General features: G+C 38.8%; 1 protein-coding gene and 1 long non-coding RNA gene across 3 annotated transcripts in view; one reads left to right on the forward strand and one right to left on the reverse strand.

The window, feature by feature from the left end:
- Window positions 1-24568, reverse strand: part of LOC134330175 (formin-binding protein 1) — a 173276-nt gene that overhangs the window by 64542 nt on the left and 84166 nt on the right. For both annotated transcript variants that reach the window (XM_063011186.1, XM_063011187.1), the window contains exons 3-5: window positions 15348-15404; window positions 15057-15204; window positions 6075-6137 (exon numbers count right to left, since the gene is read on the reverse strand). In XM_063011186.1, the coding sequence (XP_062867256.1) occupies window positions 6075-6137; window positions 15057-15204; window positions 15348-15404 (268 nt within the window). The remainder of the gene's footprint in view (window positions 1-6074; window positions 6138-15056; window positions 15205-15347; window positions 15405-24568) is intronic.
- Window positions 1265-24315, forward strand: LOC134330176 (uncharacterized). The gene is made up of 2 exons (XR_010014986.1): window positions 1265-1422; window positions 23845-24315. It is a non-coding gene; the product is annotated as an uncharacterized LOC134330176 (long non-coding RNA).

Below are 24568 nucleotides of genomic sequence, written 5' to 3' on the forward strand. Positions count from 1 at the left end.
ACTGTTTTCCCCACATCCGGGAGAGTTACGGTGTGGAGAAGCCCCAAAGAAGCGTACCACCCAGACTGTTGCATGCCCAGAGTGAAGCATGGGGGTGGATCAGTGATGGTTTGGGCTGCCATATCATGGCATTCCCTTGGCCCAATACTTGTGCTAGATGGGCGCGTCACTGCCAAGGACTACCGAACCATTCTGGAGGACCATGTGCATCCAATGGCGGTGCCGTGTATCAGGATGACAATGCACCAATACACACAGCAAGACTGGTGAAAGATTGGTTTGATGAACATGAAAGTGAAGTTGAACATCTCCCATGGCCTGCAGTCACCAGATCTAAATATTATTGAGCCACTTTGGGGTGTTTTGGAGAAGCGAGTCAGGAAACGTTTTCCTCCACCAGCATCACGTAGTGACCTGGCCACTATCCTGCAAGAAGAATGGCTTAAAATCCCTCTGACCACTGTGCAGGACTTGTATATGTCATTTCCAAGACGAATTGACGCTGTATTGGCCGCAAAAGGAGGCCCTACACCATACTAATAAATTATTGTGGTCTAAAACCAGGTGTTTCAGTTATTTTGTCCAACCCCTGTATGTATTTAGGGTAAAGCACAACTCTTCCAAAATTCATCATCCGATTTACTTTATTCTGGTAAAGTAAACATTTTAGCTTGTATTCTGTAACTAGTTTTCAGGTGACTTGTTTAATAATTTGTTAAACCAGCCTATGTGAATAATCAGAGACATCTGATGACAAATTTGGAGGAATATTAGTTGTGTTAGCTGATTACTCATTTGGTTGGTTGACTAATCAGAATGTTATTCAAAATATTAAATGTTGTAAATGTCTTAGTTAATATTTTGTATTGTGATTACACAGTACCTTGTAATGATATTTTTTGTCTTTCTTTTAGGACAGAGGAACAGACGTTTTACGAGTTTTTGCAACCATCTTTAACAGGGCTCTAGAGTGCGACCAATTTGGTCGCACATGCGACCTAATTTCTCAATGGTGCGACTAAAAAAAATCTCAGGTCGCACCGGTGCGACCAGGCATCCGAGGGAAAAAAAAAACAACAGACACACATTAGGCCAATATCATGGTCTAAACCAATCAGAGATAGTGAAGGGCGGGACAATATTGTAGCGGTGATATGTGAGCGACATTCAGCTCAGCCAATCAGAATGCAGCACACGTGCGTTCGGACGTTCTGCAGTAAGTTTAGTTTTGTGTACGAGACTCGCCGGATGTTCCAGAATGGAAGTTCGGGTTCTGGAGCTCGGCGGTGTAAAGTGTTGTAACGCTCACTTAAGTCCTGACTAAACAGTTAAAGTGACTCGACCCTGCCGTGTGCCTTTATTCCCACACCTCCACCACCGCACAGCAAAAGACCCGCAGCATCCCCACCGGACAGCGGCTAGGTGAGCCGACCCTCTACAGTAGCAAGGGGCTAATGCTAGCGGTAAAATGCCGCGATAGTGAAAGTAAAAACACGACAATATTTTCGTTAAGTAAAATATAAAAATAACTAAAAGACCAAAATATATTACAATACATGTAGTCAAAATACGCAGTGAGTGCACCGCAAGCGATTTTGGGAATCTGTGTAAAAGATTCAGTAAAGCCGATAATATAATGCACTGCATTTAAGATTACACTCTAACACACACACAAACATATACATATAATTTTAAATATACACACACATATAAATAGATATACACACATACATACACATTTACTCTATTATTTTTATAATTTTTATAAGTGTGCTATAATTAGTCTATAATACTATAATTAACTGTATTAACTGTATAATTACTACAGTATATTAACTGTAAAGAGCATGGGAAGACAGTGGCCGGCAATAGTATATTTGTGACTGGTTCTAATACATTTCGAATTGAAAGGCTGAAAAAGCCCAATGCATCTATAAAACACATTACATGCCGCGATAAATGCACTGCCCAAGTGTCCCCCTCTCCCCACTGCCCTTCATTGTCAGGCAGCAGCAAACAGATCATCAGACGAGGCCATGTTGACCAGATTGTTAGTTATTTCCAAGTCAATATTGCCTGTATGGACAGTGATAAAAAAATAAATAAAAAAAGTGAACCTGTAAAACTGCGGTGTTAAATGCGATGCGGTCGAAAATTTGGGTGCACCTAACTTTTGTGCTGGTGCACCTAAGAAAAAAAGTTAGGTGCAACCAGTGCAAAACGTTAGTCTAGAGCCCTGTTTAAGAATGGAAAAGAAAGTTCAAGGAAGATATATTTTGTACATTTACTGTTAAACTGTTTGTAATCTTGTTTTAATGTATTGTCACAAAAAAAGAATGTTATTTAAACATTTGTAATATTATACAGTAAAATAAAATGGCTATATTTGTATTAGTCTTTATTTTACCCATTTTCTTGATTACACATAATCAACACACATTGTGTGAGAACAACACATTGTGTGTGTTAAGTACCCTAACACGGTGGGTGTGCAAAAACAGGATGACACATTTACTGTGTTTAAATCAACACAGTATGTGTCGTCCCTGAGCACACTCCGTCCGTACATGTGTTGAAATTCCACACAGTGTGTGTCGTTTTTAACACATGACTTTTTAGAGTGTACACTGGCTTCCGGTTAGTTACAGAATAGAATTTAAAGTGCTGCTACTGGTCTATAAATCACTGAATGGGTTCGGCCCAGAATACATCTCAGAAATGTTTAGAGAATATAACACGGTCCAAACTAAACACGGTGAAGCAGCATTTAGCTGTTGGGCTGCATATAACTGGAACAGACTGCCAGGAGATATTAGGTGTTTCTTAAATGTAGAAATGTTTAAATCCAGGTTAAAAACTTTTCTTTTTTCTTGTGCCTATGATTGAGCTCAAAATTTTTGCTATTACCCTCATTTTACCATATTTCTTTTAGTTTTTCATGTTCTTAATAATTCCTTTTATAGAGTAGTGTACATTCTAAATTGTAGGGTATATTTTACAATATTTTCTTTTAATTTTTCATGTTCTTAATTTTTTATCTCTCTTGTTTGAATTTCATGCTCTCTTAATTGTAACTAAATGTTTGCAAGAAGTCTTTCTGAGGTTCTAGATCTCAGGAATGTTTTAATGCTTTTAATTAACTTTTTTTTTCCTTATGTAAAGCACTTTGAATTGCCACTGTGTATGAAAGGTGCTATACAAATAAACTTGCCTTGCCTTGCCTAAGTGGTTGAGAAATACATTTTTATTACATAAAATGTACACTATGGGAGGGGCGACCCTTGGTGGGTTCAGAAATAAATGGTAGGGGTTGAGTTATGATTTTCTGTCTGAATGTACTAAAAAGTTTTTTTTTAAACAATGTTTTTAACATTCAAATCTTTGCTTTTAAAACTATTAAGCAGGCCAGAGATGGACCAAATGCTCTGTGTGCGCAAATTCAGACCTATCCCGCTTCATTGAAAAAAAAATATAATAAATGCTTGCATTTTCCCCTAATTTTCCTCCCAATCTAGTCATATCCAATTACCCGATTCCTCTCTACTGATGTTGACCTCCACTCTGGCTGAGAAGAGCTGTGACTAACACATGCCCCGTTCGACATGTGTGAAATAGCCGACTGCATCTTTTCACCTGCACGAGGCGAGTTCATATGCAGAACAGCTTTGTGTACAGAGAGACACACCCTATCTACATTATCCCTCGTCTCTGTGCAGGCACCATCAATAAGCCAGCAGAGGTCGTAATTGCATCAGTTGCATCCCAGAACAACAAGCCAATTACTGTTCACATAGCCGCCCAGCCTGCTGGTAGCAGAGCTGGGATTCTAACCAACAAGTTTAAGATGTCAGCTCTGGTGTGCTAGTGTGCTAGTGTGTTTTACTGCTGCATCACCTGAGCACCGAATGCTTAAGTTGTTAGCTAGCTAAAGCGAAATGATGGAACGCCTTGTTTGGGGTGTTTTCCTAGCCTGTGCCCAGTATTGTTGGGTGGTGCTAGACCCAGCACAACCTTGACCAAGATAACATGGAATGCCTTTATTTGTCATATACACATATACACGTGTACAGTATGATGAAATTCCCTCTCCGCATATTTCAGCTTGTTTGAAAGCTAAGGTAATTGTGCAGGGTCAGCCATTGGACAGCACCACCTGGAGCTGAGAGGCTTAAAAGCCTTTCTCAAGGGCCCAACCGTAGCTGCATGGCAGAGCCGGGATTCAAACTCTCAACCTTTTAATTGACAGTTCAAAGCTTTACCCATTTTATGCAAAGCCCTTTGGAATACAATGGGTCCTTCTCAATTCTTTTTATGACTCAGTGGTGACATCAGCCATTTTCTATGGAGTTGTGTGCTGGGGTAGCAGCATTACTACAGCAGACAGAAAGAAACTGGACAAACTGATCAGGAAGGTGAGTTCTGTCCTGGGCTGTGGAGGCAGTAGGTGAAGGAAGGATGATGGCCAAGCTGTCATCCTTAATGGAGAACACCGCTCACCCACTGCATGAGGCAGTGGCAGCACTGAGCAGCTCCTTCAGCGACAGGCTTCTCCACCTGCGTTCCTCGAGGGAGGGACATCACAGCTCATTTCTTCCTTCTGCTGTCAGACTCTATAACCAGCACTGCCCCAAGCACTGACAATCATCACAGTAATTTATATCGTTCTTATATCTGCACTCATCTAAAGTAAACTTGAAGCATGTGCAATACCGGTCAGTGCAATATCTGTTAACTTCTGTTATGATAGACTTTTTGTCATTTTTGTACAACCCCGAATCAGAAAAAGTTGGGACAGCATGAAAAATACAAATAATAAAAAAACACAGTTTCTTACATTGACTTTGACTTTTATTTGATTGCAGACAGGATGAATCTGAGATATTTCATGTTTTATCTGCTCAACTTAATTTCATTTATTAATAAACATCCATTCCTGCGTTTCAGGCCTGCAACACAAGTTGCGACAGTAAAGTATTTACCACTTTGTAATGTTGCCATTCTTTTTCACCACACTTAATAGATGTTTTGGCACCGAGGAGACCAAGTGATTTAGTGTTTCAGCTTTTATTGTGTCCCATTCTTCCTGCAAACACGTCTTAAGATGTGCAACAGTGCAAAAAAAGACCTGGAATGCTGATTCATCTGACCACAATACACGTTTCCACTGTGTGATGGTCCATCCTAGATGCCTCAGAGTCCAGAGAAGTCAACGCCGCTTCTGGACATGGTTAACATAAGGCTTCTTTTTTGCACAGTAAAGTTTTAAGTGGCATTTGTGCATGTAACTCTGTATTGTAGTGCTTGACAAAGGTTTGCCAAAGTAATCCCTCACCCATGTGGTTATATCAGCTATTGTTGAGTGGGGGTTCTTGATGCAGTGCCGTCTGAGGGATCGAAGATCACGGGCGTTCAGCTTAAGCTTGCTCCCTTGGCCTTTATGCACTGAAATTCCTCCTGATTCCTTAAATCATTTACGGATATTATGCACTGTAGAGGGAGAAATATGCAAATCCCTTCCAATCTTTCTTTGAGGTTCATTGTTTTTAAACATTTCAATCATTTCATTTTCTCACACATTTGTTGAAAAACTGGAGATCCTCTGATCATCTTTGCTCATCAATTCAGCCTTTTCTGAATGCTGCTTTTGTACCAAACCATGAATACAATCACCTGTACATCTTTGTTTCGTTTTTTTTACTTCATTACTAGCCCTAAATTGCCCCCGTCCCAACTTTTTTGGAATGTGTTGCAGGCTTGAAATGCAGGAATGTTTATTAACAAATGAGATGAAGTTGAACAGATAAAACATGAAATATCTTGGATTCAAACTGTCTTCAATCAAATAAAAGTCAAAGTAAAAGTAAGGAACACTGCATTTTTATTGTATTTGCATTTTCCATACTGTCCCAACTTTTTCTGATTTCTTACATTTCTATTTTTTAATATATGTATAAACACTTTTCTATATCTTTGTATCCCATTAAGTTGCTGTACTGATGCAAATGTCCCCCTGTGGGGTACTAAAAGGTTATCTTATCTTATCTTAATTGATAAGTATGAAGAAAAAGAATCACCTGTTCCAGCTGCTTCCAGCTGTTCTCAATTTGCTGCTGGGCCTTCCGTCCATCATTGAACTGCTGTGAGAAACAAAGTGAGGAAAAGTCATATATTATTTATATATTATTTAGTTAGTTATTCATTTATTCATTCATTTATTGTCATTCATTATTCTAGCACTTGTTCTGTCAGACCGGAAAATGCTGTTTATGCCAAATTCTGAACCTGATATCTTTTTTGTCAAAAAAATCGAGATACATACGAAGAGCAACGCATAAAATGATCAAGATGTGGAATGTTAATCATCTGTTACCTCAGCGTTTCAAAACTAGTGTTTTTGGTCATTTCATCAGTCAATGTTTTCTTAACTGTACAGTTTTCACTGTAGCCTCAGCTTCCTATTCTTGACTGGAGTGGAACCAGATGTGGTATGCTGCTGTTGTAGGCCACGACCTTAAGAGTCTACGTATTTTGCATTCTGAGACGCTTTTCTGCTCATCATGATTGCAAAGAGTAGTTATTTAATTTACCGTAGCCTTACCGGAAGCTCAGACCTGTCTGGTCATTCTTTTCTGCTTGCAGAACTGCTTCTCACTGGATGTTTTTTTTGCATGTACAAACTACAGCACTAGCAATAAGTCTGACGTTTGATGTAAACATTAATTCAGTCTTTTGACTCACATCTGTGATGTTCTGGTGTTCCCTAGTAGGAGTGTACATAGACATATTCAAACCTGATCCCAAAAACGTTGGGACAGTAGAAAAAAATGTAAAGACATTATAAAGACTTGTGATATTCCAACTAATCAACTTTATTGTTTTTGTATTTACACAATCATTTCAACATATTTAAAAAGCTGGGATCTTTGTTGTATATTACATATGAATACATGTCTAGACTGCAGGCAGACCAGTCTAGCACCTGCAATCTCTTCTGAAGAAGCCAGGATGTATAGATATACTTTGAAATGTATATACAGTGGTGTTAAAAAAAATAGCAGTCCAACACCATTAACCTGATAAATCACTTTTTTTAGTAAAAAATATATTTCTACATTGCAAATAATTCACTTGAAAGTGTAGTAGAGTAATGAAAACAAAACAAACCCAACAATTAGGACATGCATGCCGCTCATTCTGAGTAATCGAAGCATTGATTGAAAGAGGGTTGTTCAAAATAATAGCAGTGAGGAGTTCAATTGGTGAAGTCATTCATTCTGCAGAAGAACGGGTGTCAATTTTGGCCCTTATTTAAGGTAGGAGGGTGGCAAATGTTGCACAGGTTGGTCATAGCGCATTTCCTTCTGAAATATTGGGTAAAATGGGTTGTTCCAGACATTGTTCTGATGAACAGCGTACTTTGATTAAAAAGTTGATTGTAGAGGAAAAAACATACAGAGAAGTGCAGCAAATTCTAGGCTGCTCAGCTAAAATCATCTCAAATGCCTTGATGTGACATCCAAAACCTGAAAGATGCAGAAGGAAGCGTGGAACTACTGTTCAAAAGGATCGAAGAATAGCCAAAATGGCAAATACTCAGCCAATGATCACCTCCAGATTGATCAAGGAACATCTGAAGTTACCAGTGAGTACAGAAGATGATTAGGTGAAGCCAATTTACCAGCAAGAACTCCTTGCAAAGTTCCGTTGTTAAGAAAAAGACGTGTCCTGAATGGGTTCACATTTGCCAAGGAACACACTGACTGGTCCAAAGAGAAATGGCTCAACATTTTGTGGACTGGTGAAAGCAAAATTGTTCTTTTTTGGTCTAGTGGCCGTAGACAGTATGTCAGACGTCCCCTGAGCACTGAATTCAAGCCAAAGTTCACTGTGAAGACAGTAAAGTATGGTGGTACAAAATGATGATATGGAGATGTTGTTGTGGTGTTATGCCTGTTTATCGCATACGAAGGATCATGGATCAATTTAAATATATCAGAATACTTGAGGAGATCATGTTGCCCTATGTGGAAGAAGAAATGTCCTTAAAATGGGTGTTTCAACATGACAATGACCCAAAACATCTTGGTTACAGCCCAATCCCCTGACCTCAATCCCATAGAGAACTTGTGGGCTGACGTCTGAAACGCATTTTTTTGAGGCAAAACCCAAAAATGCAGAAGAACTGTTGAATTTAGTCTAATCATCCTGTTTCTATTGTTTCATTAAGCTTCTTAATCACAGAGATCTAGGAATACCGTATTTCTTAGGGAGTTCAGTTAGACAGCCGTGCACTTTGCTGCGTTGGGCTCGCGATTTTTGCGATTGTCGCGGTGCTCAAAGCGCAAAAAGCTTTCCATGTAAAACACTTACCATTTTGTTTACATGGCTTAGAATGTGAAGTAAGTTTTGAGTGAATGTGTAGGTTAGAATCTGGGCTCATTCTGTCGTTACTGTACGTTGGACTTAATGAGACGTGCCCACCTCTAACTATTTTATTTCTGCTATAAGTTTAAGCACTTTGCTTTGTGTACGGAATGCCATAAACAAATGTTACACTTTGTTTACTATGGAGCACTTGAGAATTTGATAATAGGACATAAACCCTGTTTACATTTAGTTTTGTGCCATATTATTACGCCATACAGTTTGGTGTTAAAATTAAAGAAACGTAAATGAGATTCATTGATGAATTAAATATCTTGGAGGAAAATTAATCGTTTAGATTAACTGACTAATCGATAAAATAGTCTATAGATTAATCGATAGAAAAATAGTCGTTAATGGCAGCCCTTATACTATATATACAGTATATTAGAACCATGTTATATCAGAACCATGGGACAGTGGTAGCCTAGTAGGCAGAGCTTTGAGAGTTCGAATCTCAGCTCTGCCATGCAGCCACTGTTCCTCCCTGCTACAAGGGCACCTACAATGACTGCTATTTGACCCCAGCTTCCAAAAAAAAAACAATCTGGGATTGAATTTTGAGAATTTTGTTGTACGTCTGTATATGTATAAATGACAAATAAAGGCGTTCTATTCTAACCATGGCACTGTAAGAAAGATACAGCATGGTGACTAGTTGTCATGGTTCCAGCTTCACCTGGCACATGGACTTAATGTTTTTGTTTATGTCCCACACCCCTCTTTCTCTGCCTCTGCCTCCTGATTTGCCCAAACAGTAGGGTATGGTAGGGTAGCTTAACTTAGCTTAACCTAGCTTAAAGTAGGGCAGTTTAGCTTATCTTAGCTCATTGTACCTTGTTATTGTCAAGCCATAGTATTACCCCTGATATCCTTGTTCCTTGTTATAGCCTTACCATAGCATTACCCTTGTTACACACACACACACACACACACATTTGCATACAAAAGAGCCGTTTTTCATATCATTGTAGATGAGCAGCACTTCCTCTTTAAATTAAGCTGCACTACCCTCAGGTTTTCCTACTTCTCCCAAACACAGAGGAACCTGGAACCTAACATACATGCACAGGTACACACCGACACACAAACACACACGCACACACAATTGGCTTAGACATGGTGGAGAAGTTGGAACACATCTGACCAATCAACACTGTTAAAAGAGAAGCTGACCTCCGTTGAACCAAATAAAAAAATAAAATAAAAAAAATGCTTTCTTTCTATTCGAATTATTCTTATTGAAATGTGAGAACACAAGTGTGAGTGTAATGCAAAAGTCAAAAAAGTAGAGTAATTCACCAGTTAAATAATGTTATAATTAGGGTCCTACTAAATTCACAGGAAAATGTGCGTAATTTCACGGACCTGGTTTTTCAAAAATCACATATTTCACAGATTCTTAAAGAAAAGTGCCACATTTCACGGCAATCAATAAATAACATCATAAACCAAATGATAGAATGAATAGAAGCTACAATACACAGCATAGCCTACTTTAATGGTTGAATGTAAACCTAGAATATCCAGTGATGGTTCTAGGCTTCAGGCTCTGTCTCAAAGACGAAAATACTCGTCTGTGTTTTGACACAGCCCTCTGTGCATTCACAGAATTTATTGGGATCAACAGGCAATTTATTTTATTTTATTTTTTCCCCCTTAATCTAGTCGTATCCAATTACCCCAATTGCATTACGCTTCCTCTCTACTAACGTTAACCTCCACTCTGACTGAGTAGAGCCTTGACTAACACACGCCCCCTCCGACATGTGTGCAGTAGCCGACTGCATCCTTTCAGAGTTCATATGTGGATCAGCTTTGTGTACGAAGAGACACACCCTGATCCTCATCCATCCCTAGTCTCTGTGCAGGCACCATCAATCAGCCAGCAGAAGTCGTAATTGCATTCGCAATTGAGTTATAAGGTCCCGTCCAGCACCCCCCTTAAAAAACAGCCAATCGTTGTTCATGTAGCTGCCCAGCCTGCCAGATGACAGAGCTGAGTTTCTAACCGACAAGTTCAAGATGTCAGCTCTGGTGTGCTAGCATGTTTTACCGCTGTGCCACCTGAGCGCCAGGCAATTTTGTTTTGTCCAAACTTTGTTACCATGTCCTCTTGAGTAGTGTTTTTAAGCTGCTTTAGACTTCAACGTCTTGGACATTTTGACTAACCAATTGCTAACTCAATTGCCGTAGGACTGCTAGGTCCGCCTTATAGTGCAAATGAAACAATAAACGTGAGGCACTTGAATTACGTAATTTCACGACCATGAATTAGGTAGGGCCCTAGTTCTAAACAACAGCAGTATGTGTGACCAAAATTTTTAATGTTCTTTTTTGTTTTTGTACCATAAAATTTTTGTGGATACATGTCACCATCTAGATCACACCTAGGCATTGTAAGGCCACCGGGTCCCCAACCGGCCTGCATGAGATCAGTGGTCATTTTAAACCAGATGTAAATAAGTGTGCATTATATATGCAATATAACAGCATTGTTTTTATTTTGAAAGGACTGTTACAAAATGTATAAGTTTTTAACAAGACATGGACGTCTAAGTATTTATTTACTGAACTCAGACGTACAACTGTGTGTTTAGTTTGTGAAGAACAGACTGCCTTGTTTAAGAATTACAATTTAAATCGCCATTACGAGACCAAACAGTGAAATACAAGAACTTAAACGATACAGAACGCATCAAGGATGCATCCAGGGCCGAGCAGTCAAGATTAGCTGCAAATTAGGTAATTAGACTCCAAACATAATAGTAATAGCACTTAATGTAAGTTCATTTAAAACCTGCACATTTTGTTCACCATTGTTTTCGTGAAAGTTGATAGTGAAATAACGATGTTTTTTATGCTGCCTGTTTCTCATTTTTATTGCTTGATTGTAACATCTACTGTTACCAGAAAACGCTTATCAAAACAGTACAATTTATTGCCTTTTAAAAGAGATAAATTAAGTACAGTGGTACCTTGTAACTCAACGTCCCCTAAACTCAAAATCTTTGAAACTCAGCACTTTTTAAAATAAATAATTTATTTAATTTAAAATTAACAATGAACAGTCACTTTGTTCAGCGCTTGGCCTGAGCGGTGTGGTAAAACACCATCAAAGTGTGCATATGAGACGAATCTGCATTTGTGAGGAATAACCATCAAATTCACTCTAAAAGCTCCACATGTATCTGTGTTTAGCTGGATTTTTTTCCTGTTCTACTTTTCTTTTTTTCTTTATGCATTTTCTCCCCTTTTTCTCCCTTTTAAGCGCGTCCAATTGCCCGATTGCGTCATGCTTCCTCTCCACCAATGCCGATCCCTGCTCTGATTGGGGAGAACAAAGCTAACACACGCCCCCTTCGACACGTGGGCAGCATGTCGTATGCATTTTATCACCTGCACTTTGACGAGGGCAGTGCAGCTCAGCGTTGTATACGGAGAGGACACACCCTAAAAGCAGTCTTTTCTCATCTCTGTGCAGGCGCCATCAATCAGACAGCAGATTACAGCTGTAATTGCACCAGTCATGGGAGAGAGACCCCATCCGGTTTAGTCCCGCCCATATCTGAACAACAGGCCAATCGTTGTTCATTTGGCCAATCAGCCTTAGCCGGTAGGCAGAGCTAAGATTTAATACGATGTATTCGAGATCCCAGCTCTGGTTCCAGCATGTGTTTTTACCGCTGCGCCACCTGAGCGGCCCCGTTTCACCTTTAAACTTGTGTTATAGCTCGGGGTTCTGGAAAATCAGCTTTTTTCCTAGAGAATGCTTCCTAAAATGCTTATCGTTAAAAAAGTTTAATGTGACAATGTATTAAAAAGTGACACAGGAACACTAAACCTCTCAATTATTACTGCTCATAAGTTCTCTCCACTAATAAAATTCCTTCTCATTTTAGTACAATTAAGTTAAGCTTTGTGCACCACCACACTCCATAGGAAATAATGGCACAGTCAGTGCAAAAACTATTGTGCCGCTTCTCATGTGAATGCGCCCTTACTGAACGGAATATGGTATTCCAAGATCAAGCATCTCCACAATTAAGACACATAAGGAAACAATAAACTAACTGGTTTTAATTGTATTACAGTGTTTTTATATTATATTTGTTCAGTGTATAAGTGTCAAAAACAACCCCATTATTTTACATACCCTAAAATATATGTAGTTCCACGAGACTGTGGAGCGCATAAACAGGCTTCCCATACATTCTTATGAAAAAAAAAAAAAAAACTTGAAACTCAACGCCTTTTAAACTCAACGCCACTCCCAGAACCAATTGGCATTGAGTTTCAAGGTACCACTGTATTGTGTAGAACTAAGTTCAGCCCATTGGTCCTGCCCTTCACAACAGTCCCAGTTTCTTATGTGGCCCCTTGCAAAATTTCATGGCCAACCACTAAACTAGATGGTGATAGATGGAGCAATAGATCGATAAAAGAATGGATGGTTAGGTGGATGGATGATAAATGAATGGAAGCATGAAGTCAGTAGATAAAAGGATAAAAAGATGAATGACTAAAAAGACAGAGTAAATACCATATAGATAGAGGGATGGATAACAATGATCTGTCAGTCATTGAGATGTGTGAATGTTAAGACATCTAAAGATGTTGGTGGATGAATGAATGTGTGGATGTTTTGACTGTTGAATCAGAGCGATGGCTGGATTTTTAAGTAAGTAGGTAGATAAACAGGCTGATAAATAAATTAATGGGTGTGTAAGCCTGAAGCGTTTCACTAAGCCGAGTCTCACAGACCCACTGAAACACATGTACAACTGCTCAACCCATCCCCCCAAACACACAGGGGCAGGTACTTTACTGTTTAATCCAGAAAGCATATGGTTCATTTCAATACCCTCTTTTTATCCTGCTGCTAAAGCTGAAAGTTTAACAAAGAAAAAGAAAAACAGCCATAATGTGATAACATTACACTAACCAAGGTGTCAGTCCCAAACAATCAGGCACACTCAGAAACTCAGAGGTGTGGGGAAAAAGTGTTTCTTATATTTACTTTGACTTTTATTTAATTGCAGACAGTATAAACCTGAGATATTTCATGTTTAGTCTCGTCAACTTCATTTCATGTATTAATATACAATTATTCTTGCATTTCAGGCCTGCAACACATTCCAAACAAATTGGGATGGTAAAGTATTTACCACTTTGTATGGTTGCCATTCCTTAAGACAATTTGGCACCGAGGATACCAAGTGATTTAGTGTTTCAGCTTTTATTTTGTCCCATTCTACCTACCAACTGTGCAACAGTACGGGGTCGTCGTTTTTTGTTTCACAATTCACCACACATTTTCTTTTGGAGACAGGTCAGGACTGCAGGCAGGCCAGTCCAGTACCCGTATCCTCTTCTTCCGCAGACATGTCTTTGTAATTGTTGTGTTTTTGCATTGTCTTCTTGAAAATGCATGGACGTCCCTGGAAAAGATGACGTCTTGAATGCAGCACATGTTGCTCTAAGATCTCAATGTACTTTTCTGCATTAATGCTGCCATCACAGAAGTGTAAATGACCTTTGCCAAGGGCACAGACACAGCCCCATACCATGACAGACCCTGGCTTTTAAACTTGTTGCTGATAACAGTCTGAAGCAGTCTTTGGTCAGTGTCCACCCAGTTTCCATTTCTTCCAAAAAAGGTCTAAATTACTGATTTGTCTGACCCCAATACATGTTTCTACTGTGTGATGGTCCATTCCAGATACCTCCAAGCCCAGAGAACTTGGCGCTGCTTCTGGACATTTTTAACATTAAGCTTTGTTTTTGCACAATAAAGTTTTAAGTAGCATCTGTTGAGTGGCGGTTCTTGATGCAGTGCCATCTGAGGGAATGGATGCAGGATTTCACTGAGGATGCAGTGAAATTCATCCAGATTTATTAAACTGTTTAATGATATTATGCACTGTAGAGGGGGACATATACAAATCACTTCCAATCTTTCTTTGAGGTTCATTGTTTTAAAACATTTTAATAACTTTCTCACTCATTTGTTGACATAATAGAGATGCTCTGTCCATCTTTGCTCCTAAAAGACTCAGTATTTCCTGGATGGTGATTTTGTACCAAACCATGATTACAATCACCTGTTGACATTACCTGTTTGGAATCACATCATTATTTAGTTTTTTCACCTCATTACTAGCCCTAAATTGCCCCCAACATTTTTTGGAATGTGCTGCAGGCCTGAAATGCAGGAATGGATGTTTAATAACAAATGAAATGAAGTTGAGCAGATAAAACATGAAATATCCTGGGTTTAAACTGTCTGCTGAATAAAAAAAGTCAAAGTAAATGTAAGAAACACTGCATTTTTATTTTATTTGCAGTTTCCATTCTGTCATTTTCTGATTTGGGGTTCTAATACATTTTGTAATTTTTTGTGAAACTCAGGATCCAAAACATTTATCTGTGTGTATTCCTGCTCTGTGTATGGCATGATTAGGGGTGAGATTGTGCAATTCATGTTCTCACACTAAAATATTGTTGGTCTTTTCAATTTTATGGGGATTTTTAGAGACCTATTGTTGCATAATTCAATAGACTTAGAAATAAGAAATGCATACCAAACATTTTAACAGAAGCCTTGACCTTGTGTTTGTGACATCACTTACGGTTTTCCTCTCTGTTTTGAGTTCCTGTGAGTATTTCGTGAGCTCAGTAATGATCTGTGATGACATATTTTCTGCCACAAGCTCGTGCTGTCCAGCGTAGTCATTTAGCTCATTCAGGGATACCAGGAATGCTCGGCACCACGTGTATCTGACACAGGAAGTTACATCAACAGTAAGCACATAACACACCCACACATTTTATATTATTTTATTGTGCGATTTACCCCAGCTATACATTTATCATTTGTTTATCCTGACGTTTACTGTAGAGTTAAAGAAATGCTATCTTACTTGCTCTCCTCCTCTTCTCTGGAGGTCTTCTTGGGTTGGTATTTCTTGGACAGGTTTCTACAGAGAAAGAAAAGCATACACTATATCAGCAAACAATTTATACAATTGTTTAACTGAACATCATGTTAGAGCAGCGTTGCCAGGTGGTTAAAAGATAAGTTTCACACCAAGTAACTAATATTATGACCTTGAGACCACAATTCTTCTCACTTTTGCAGGAAAGAGTGTGCAAAGATTGCCAAGTTAAGATGTGCCATGCTGATAGGCTCCTACTCAAAGAGACCACATGCTGTAATAAAATCAAAGGTGCTTCAACAAAGTATCAGTTTAGGGGTTTTATTATATAAGCAACCACATTTTTATTCCCCCACAGGATTTTAGTTTTATTGTTTATACACTGCCTGGCCAAAAAAAAGTTCACCACCTGGATTTAACTAAGCAAATAGGTAAGAGCCTCCCATTGAATAATTACTGAATTGGTGATTATGTTTCAGCTGGCAACAAGTTATTTAACCCTAACTGATGCAGTAAGTAGCTTCTCATTTGTTAAACAACCATGTCGAAAGACACATCCTGTGGTCGTGGAAAAGATGTTAATCTGTTTCATAAGGGTCAAATTATTGGCATGCATCAAGCAGAGAAAACATCTAAGGAGATTGCTGAAACTACTAAAATCGGGTTAAGAACTGTCTAACGCATTATTAAAAAGTAGAAGAACAGAGGGGAAACATCATCTTCGAGGAAGGAATGTGGTCAGAAAAAAATCTTGAATGATCATGATCGGCGATCACTTAAACTTTTGGTGAAATCAAATCATAGAAAAACTACAGTAGAACTCAGGGATATGTTTAATAATGAAAGTAAGAGCATTTCCACATGCACAATACAAAGGGAACTCAAGGGATTGGGACTAAACAGCTGTGTAGCCTTAAGAAAACCACTTGTCAGTGAGGTAAACCGGGAAAAACGGCTTCAATTTGCCAGGGAGCATAAAGATTGGACTCTGGAGCAATGGAAGAAGGTCATGTGGTCTGATGAGTCCAGATTGACCCTGTTCTAGAGTGATGGGCGCATCAGGGTAAGAAGAGAGGTGGCTGAAGTGATGCACCCATCATGCCTAGTGCCTACCGTACAAGCCTGTGGGGGCAGTGCTATGATCTGGGGTTGCTGCAGTTGGTCAGGTCTAGGTTTAGCAACGTTATGTGCCCAAACACTGAGGTCAGCTGACTACCTGAATATACTGAACAACCAGGTTATTCCATCAATGGATTTTTTCTTCCCTGATGACACGGGCATATTCCAAGATGACAATGCCAGGATTCATCGGGCTAAAATTGTGAAAGAGTGGTTCAGGGAGCATGAGACATCCTTTTCACACATGGATTGGCCACCACAGAGTCCAGACCTGAACCCCATTGAGAATCTTTGGGATGTGCTGGAGAAGACTTTGCGCAGTGGTCCAAATCATCAATACAAGATCTTGGGGAAAAATTAATGCAACTCTGGACAGAAATAAATGTTGTGACATTGCAGAAGCTTGTGGAAACGATGCCACAGCGAATACGTGCCGTAATCAAAGCTAAAGGCGGTCCAACGAAATATTAGAGTGTGTGACCTTTTTTTGGCCAGGCAGTGTATGTAAAGATCACAGGTCACATTGAAGGTCACATCACAAAAACCAGGCATTGTAACAGGGGTGTGTAGACTTTTTATATCCACTCTAGATCTTGGCACAAACAATTTAGGGCAGTACAATAACATTCTTCACTCACATTGACCCCAGCTCCAAAATAACCTGGGAAGAGTGCAGGGGCAGCCACTGTACGGTCCACCATTGCCTGGATTCAAACCCACAACCTTGTACTTGGTGACCCCCAGCTCCACTGCCCCACTATCCCTACCATTGTCCCTGATGAAGCTGATCAGTACTGGACTTTCCCCATTAAGGGTCTGTTTATTTTTTGTCATCCTATGCGCACTCCCAAGAAGAACTCTGTCTAAATACTTAGATGCCTTATGATGCTGCCTACGGAGATGCCTACTTAGCTGGCATGCTAGCGGGTTGTGTCGCCTCAGCCTATTAGTTTAAATGGCCTAAGGTTAACTGTGTTAGTTTAGTAAGCTAAAACGTTGGGGACAGATGATGCGCTAAATGATGTCTTATTAGAATCTTTTTCACTAAAATGCTTCCTAGGTAGGCAGTGGGCAGCAAGGCAGCTCACTAGGTTTTCAGACAGACCCTAAGACTGGTTGTGATGGATGACTACTGCTTTTTCATCTAATTGCTTCATGTTGCATTTATTAATAAAACACTTTTACCATTTTGTCTTGGAAAACTGTCACCCTATGTTAAGATTATAGTTGACACACTTGACAGAAGACTGTTTGGTGGATTTTTCAATAGGTACAGACAAACCAATTCAAAAAACTCCTCAAAAAGATCCTAGGTGACACTGTCCACAGTCATGCAGGCTGTCAGGGAGTCTTGAATTAGATTTAAGCACTCCTTAGTCATAAGATAAGGGTAAACCTTGATAAAAGACCACTGTTTGATGGACTCTTTAATAGGTGCAGTTAAACCAATCCAATCAAATCGAGGCTAGAACCATGGTTGAAAAGATGAGTGCCCGCTCAAGTGTGGTAGATGGTGAATGGGCAAAGGGCTAGTCAGCCAAATACAGAAGAGAAACTCAAAGATGGAAAAATATGAGAAGAAACAAATAAGCAGCTTCTCGGTCCACCAGCAAATTACATCCCAAATGAAAGTAGGAATCTCAAAAAAACAGGTAGCAACTACAGAAGCTACCATGCAACCATAGGAAACTTGAGAACTTGAGTCTCTGAAAATGAAAGAAAGGATAGCCAGTGGACTTAGCAATGAGTAGAAACTGTGGTATTGACATTTTGCCCCTGGTATAACAAGTAAAGCTTAATGAAGAGTAGAATGAATTAAAGTGTAGTTCTTAGTAAACTACACTTTGGGTCTGTCTGAAAACCTAGTGAGCTGCCTTGCTGCCCAGTGCACACCTAGGCAGCTGCCTAGATAGAGATGATTCTAAGAAGACATCAGACTTATAAGGCAGATTATTTAGACCACTACTTAGGACAGGCTGTCAGGGAGTCTTGGATTAGATTTAAGCACTCCTTAGTCAAAAGGTAAGGGTTAAGGTTTTCTGCCCAACCTTGATAAAAGACCACTGTTTGATGAACTCTTTAAAGGGTGCAGTTAAACCAATCCATTAAAAATGGAAAATAATTTGGGTAATCAATAAAACCACAAAAAATGAATAAACAGGAAGTTTGATGCGAGGCTAGAATCATGGTTGAAAAGATGAGTGTGTGGTAGATGGTGAATGGGCAAAGCACTAGACAGGCAAATACAGAAGAGAAACTCAAAGATGGAAAAATATGACAAGAAACAAATAAGCACTGTAGTATAAACATAAGTATTGACATTTTGCCCCTGGTATAACAAATAAAGCTTAATGAAGAGTAGAATGAATTAAAGTGTAGTTCTTAGTAAACTACACTTTGGGTCTGTCTGAAAACCTAGTGAGCTGCCTTGCTGCCCAGTGCACACCTAGGCAGCTGCCTAGATAGAGAGGATTCTAAGAAGACATCGAACTTAAAAGCAGATTATTTAGACCACTACTTTAGACATTACTACTAAGACTATTACTGAGCTAAGACAGTTAGCATCAGGCCATTCAAACTAATGGACTGAGGAGACACAACCCGCTAGCATGCCAGCTAACATCCTCCTGTGTGTACCAAAAATGGTTAAATTGTTATTGACAAGCCCAAATTTGCAAATAAATTACGCACCTTTATACAAATTAAAAAGCAATGAAAATGTATTTACATTTGTTCGATGCGCCACATCTGTCCTCCATATTTGTACTTTTTTGTGAGAAAAGTTGTGCTGCACTGAATTCTGGGATTGCCTTGACCACAGAGGAAGGATTGGATGCTCATTCAATGTTCAGTAAAAATAAGGCATCTCAGTTGGCAGCATTTTAAGGTATCTATGAATTTAAACAGCCTTTCTCCCAGGAGCGGATAGGATGACAAAATGCTGTCTATGTAGAGAACTCACTAGATTTTCGGACAGACCCTTGTGTCAGATTTATCCACTCTTAATCTATCAACACCATTAAACCACCTGCTGGTTGGTGTAGACATAACAGGTCAAGACATAACACACACATATCTGACCCAACATAGACTATAGGTAGTTTAAAATAGATCTATATGACATCACAAAAGATCTCTCGTATGCTAATAGCCTATTAATATATCCGTCCCATCACTTGTCCCATCAGCAAATGCAACAGGACCCCCCTCTAGGCTCACTGAGACCCTGCTGCTGTAGAGGATTATAGAAGTTTACACATGGAAGCTTTGGAGAGGTTTTACAGTGCGTGTTAGTTTGTGTTAATCTTATCACCAGACTGGATAAAAAAAAAAGGATAAAAAAAGGACTGAGGCTCGTTATTGGACAATCCGAATCTAGGTCAGCTGAGGGGAGTACACATTGTTGCCATGGCAACATGCATTTACCCCAGACATATGTGGGTTTCATCACATGCAAATACACACACAAATGCACTCAGACAGAAAACAGTCACTCGAGCATCCTCTAGCCTCGAGCTTTCGTCAGCAATAGTGCATTTGTGTTTGTGTGACCAAAAGTATTGGGACACCTCTTCTAATTTTCAGTCATAACAATTGCTAACAGGTGTAATAAATTAATTATATAAGGGGAATTATATACTTCCAGCTTTGCAGCAACAGTTTAGGAAAGGCCCTTTCCTATTCCAGCATGACTGTGTCCAGTGGCCTGCACAGAGCCCTGATCTTCCCACTGAACTGCTTTAGAATGAACTGGAACATCAATCTTAACCAACATCTTGCACGGCCACACAAATACACTTTTGACTAAATGGTCACAAATTCCCACAGATATGTTAAGTCTTGTGAGAAGGTCATGTGTCCAAGTATTTTTGGTCAGAAAGTGTGTGTGTGTGTGTGTGTGTGTGTGTGTTTACGTATTTAATGCTGCAAAGTCCCAAGTTGCCTTTTTTCATTTAGACACAATAACGCCTGCAAATAATTAAATACTGTAATTATTGTTATTATTGTTGTATTTTAGTATTTGATTCATCTTTCAAATATTCCTGTAATTATTTGATCAGGTTGGTTCTAAGTATTTTTTTAAATTAACACCAATCAAATATCTACAGCAGTTTAAACTAATACAGAGGGACGGCCGTAACTCAGCGGTTAAGATACTGGCCTAGTAATCTGAGTGTTGCTAAATCAAGCCTCACCACAACAAAATTCTACCCCCGGTAGCTTTAGTCCACTCTCAGTATTCAATTCATGAAAATGGCCTTGTAGTGGAAGCCAAAAGTCTAAGACCACTACTAAAAATGATGCTACTTTGCAATCTTTCTTTTTTGAAAAAAATTTTCACATCAGGGTTGACCATTATTGACAAATAGATAGCTAGCTAGCTAGATAGATAGATAGATAGATAGATAGATAGATAGATAGATAGATAGATAGATAGATAGATAGATAGATAGATAGATAGATAGATAGATAGATAGATAGATAGATAGACGAACGGACGGACGATAGACAGATGGATGGATGGACAAACGGACGGACGGACGGACAGATGGATGGATAGATAGATAGACAGATGGATGGACGGATAGATGGATGGATGGATGGATGGATGGATGGATGGATGGATGGATGGATAGGATGGATAGGATGGATAGGATGGATAGGATGGATAGGATGGATAGATAGATAGATAGATAGATAGATAGATAGATAGATAGATAGATAGATAGATAGATAGACAGATGGATGGATGGACAAACGGACGGACGGATGGATAGATGGATGGATGGATAGATAGATAAGATAGATGGATGGATGGATAGCTAGATAGATAGACAGATGGATGGATGGACGGATAGATGGATAAGATAGATGGATGGATGGATAGACGGACGGACGGACGGACAGACAGACAGACAGACAGACAGACAGACAGACAGACAGACACAGACAGATAAGATGGATGGATGGATGGATGGATGGATAGATAGACTGATTGATTGATTGATTCAACTTTGTCATTGCTCAGTACAGGTACAAGGCAACGAAATGCAGTTAGCATCTACCAGAAGTATAAATAGTAGCACTAAATAGTGCAAAAAAACAAAGAATATCAGTAAACTTATATATCTATGGTTAACATAATTATTATAACTAACTACATATATGGTATATACACATAGTAGATCTATTGTAATATATACATAATAATAATAATAATAATAAGCATAAGAAATAGCTAGGTATTTATATATAAAAAATAATAATATAGATAGATATGTAAAATAATCTGAATCAGAATCCTTTATTGATCCCAGAGGGAAATTGCAGTAACTAAATAACTATATATGGTCTTAATGGGTATATAATTGTGTAGATATGTGTAAGGTAGACAAATTATGTAAAGGTGCAAATGCTAATAAATTATAGTAAATAATAGGTCCAGTTTGTAGTCCAGGGTGTTGCGTTCAGCAAAGTGATTGAGGTCGAAACTGTTCTTCAGCGGACTGGTCCTATTATCACAATTTATCACTATTTCACTATTTTATTATCACTATTCCACAGCAGTTAGTAGATGGTAGCAGGCCACATTTGTACAATTCTGGGCATAACAAAATAGAAAGATATTTTGAAAAATTGACACCTTGACATGTGCTCCTTTGAGTTTTATATCAAATATTGAAATATTTTCATGAATTTATCTTTGCATACAAGAAACAAGATGACAAATTAAGCAGCATTTTCCCTCCGACAGTGCACTGCAGTAACCAGCAGTGTATTTGCTTAGTGCTTGCTAATTTTCTGATAAAATATCTGATTTTTTTTTCCACCTAGGAATGTACAGCCGAACGTTTTAGTAAAATTTGTAAATGTAAACAATACAGCATTTGCTCATGGGACTACTTTTTATGTACAGTGCTACCTTAACACTCGACCTTAATTGGTTCTGGGAGTGGCGTTGAGTTTAAAAGACGTTAAGTTTCAAGATATTTTTTCCCATAAGGATGTATGGAAAACCTGTTAATGAGATCCATGGCACTGTGGAACTGCATAAAATAATGGGGTTATGTTGGCCACCTATACACTGAAAATAACACAAATATAATATAGAAACACTGAAATATAATTGAAACCAGTTAAAAATCAATATAAAAATACAATAAAACCTGCACTTTACGTTAACTTTTGTTTCCTTATGCTTAATACCGTATTCTGTACAGTAAAGGCGCATTCACATGAGTAAACAAAATAGCTTTTGCGCTTTTCCGCTTTTTTCACAGTTTGTGCACCGCCTGTTAATGCACCTTTACTAAACGGAATACAGTAGACCCTTGACTTACAAATTTGACTGGTTCTAAAGGGCTGTTCTTAAGTCAAAATGTTCATTAGTTAAACCTATTTTTCCCGTAAGAAATAATGTAAATATAATTAATCCGTGCCAGACCTCCCAGACCACCCCCTTACTTAACCTTTCTAATGTCTTAAATGGTCTTTTTCGTTATAAATAAAAGTATATTTTCCCTTCAATCTTAAATGATAAAATAGACATTCCTGTAATAAACAATAATAAACAATAATACACAGTAGTAATGTACATAAAACACACACCACATTTCAATACAGTACGTGTTCTGTACCTTACACCGTAATAAATTCCTTTCTTTTTTATAAAATGTATCTACAAGAAACAACAATAACTCTCATATTTCTCTATTATTAACTAAAAAATGTGATCATATTAGTCCTGTTCTATCATCTCTACACTGGCTGCCAGTTAAATTCCGCATTGATTACAAAATACTTTTACTAACTTATAAAGCGCTACATGGTCTGGCTCCACAGTATCTGAGGGAACTTATTAATCACTACAACCCAGCGCGTCCACTTCGCTCACAAGGTGCAGGATTACTTGTAGTTCCTAAAATTAAAAAGATCACAGCTGGTGGAAGAGCATTTTCTTACAAAGCTCCACAACTTTGGAATAATCTTCCTGCCTCTGTTCGGGATTCGGACACAATCTCAATGTTTAAGTCTAAACTGAAAACATATTTATTTTCTCAGGCTTTTGATTAGTATAGACAAAGGCGCAGAGCTTGGGGGTTCTTGGTCATAGAAACTTGTGGTGATCAGGGATGTTGGGTTGCTGTCGTTCTGCCTCTCTTGTCCGATCACTCCGGTTTGGGTAGGAGAGGTGGGCGCTGATGTCCTGTGAAAGCCTTCATGACCTTGTTACCTGCTCGCTCTCCCTTTTAGTTATGCTGTAATAATTAGGGCTGCCGGAGTCTAAAACTCTCTGTAAAACTGTTTTACTCAACTAGCATTGTACATTATTAACTACATTCTCTGTTGTTTTACTCCAAAGGCATTCTGATGGAAACCTGTTTACCCGCCGAGGTTAAGGATTAAAAGTCGAGACTACCATGACAACGATGCTGCTCCTGCCGGATGTGACGTGTCTGGAGTAATTGCACCAAGAATGACAAGAAATCACTACAGACTTTATTGAAGACTAGAGCGAATAACAACTCTATTATTATTTATTTATTTATCTATTTATTACCAGTTATAACTTTTGGATCATTTAATTCTGTGTTTGTATGCTTTGTGTAAATCGTGTATTTATTTAAAGTATCCTCCAGGCCACCCAAGAAGAATGGGCCCTGCTGAGTCTGGTTCCTCTCAAGGTTTCTTCCTGTAATTTTCAGGGAGTTTTTCCTTGCCACAGTCGCCCTCGGCTTGCTCAACAGGGGTTTTTGTATCTGTTGGTCCTGGATTTTGTAAAGACAATGTCTATTGTAAAAAGCGCTATATAAATAAAGTTGACTTGACTTGACTACTGGCAGGAGTAATTATACAACAGCAAATAGTGATTTGTTCATTCTTTCAGTAATGTTATGCATTATTATTATTATTTTTGTTTTATTAATTTTCCCCACTTTTTCCCCCCAATTTTCTCCCCTAATCAAGTCGTGTCCAATTACCCTGATAATGTCCTCTATACTGATTCGACCCTTCATCGCTGACTGAGGGCGCCTCTCAACTAACATACGCCCCCTCCGGCACGTACAGTCAGTACAGACTGCATT

This window comes from Trichomycterus rosablanca, chromosome 16, assembly GCF_030014385.1.
Source record: "Trichomycterus rosablanca isolate fTriRos1 chromosome 16, fTriRos1.hap1, whole genome shotgun sequence".
In the NCBI taxonomy this organism is placed as follows: domain Eukaryota; kingdom Metazoa; phylum Chordata; class Actinopteri; order Siluriformes; family Trichomycteridae; genus Trichomycterus; species Trichomycterus rosablanca.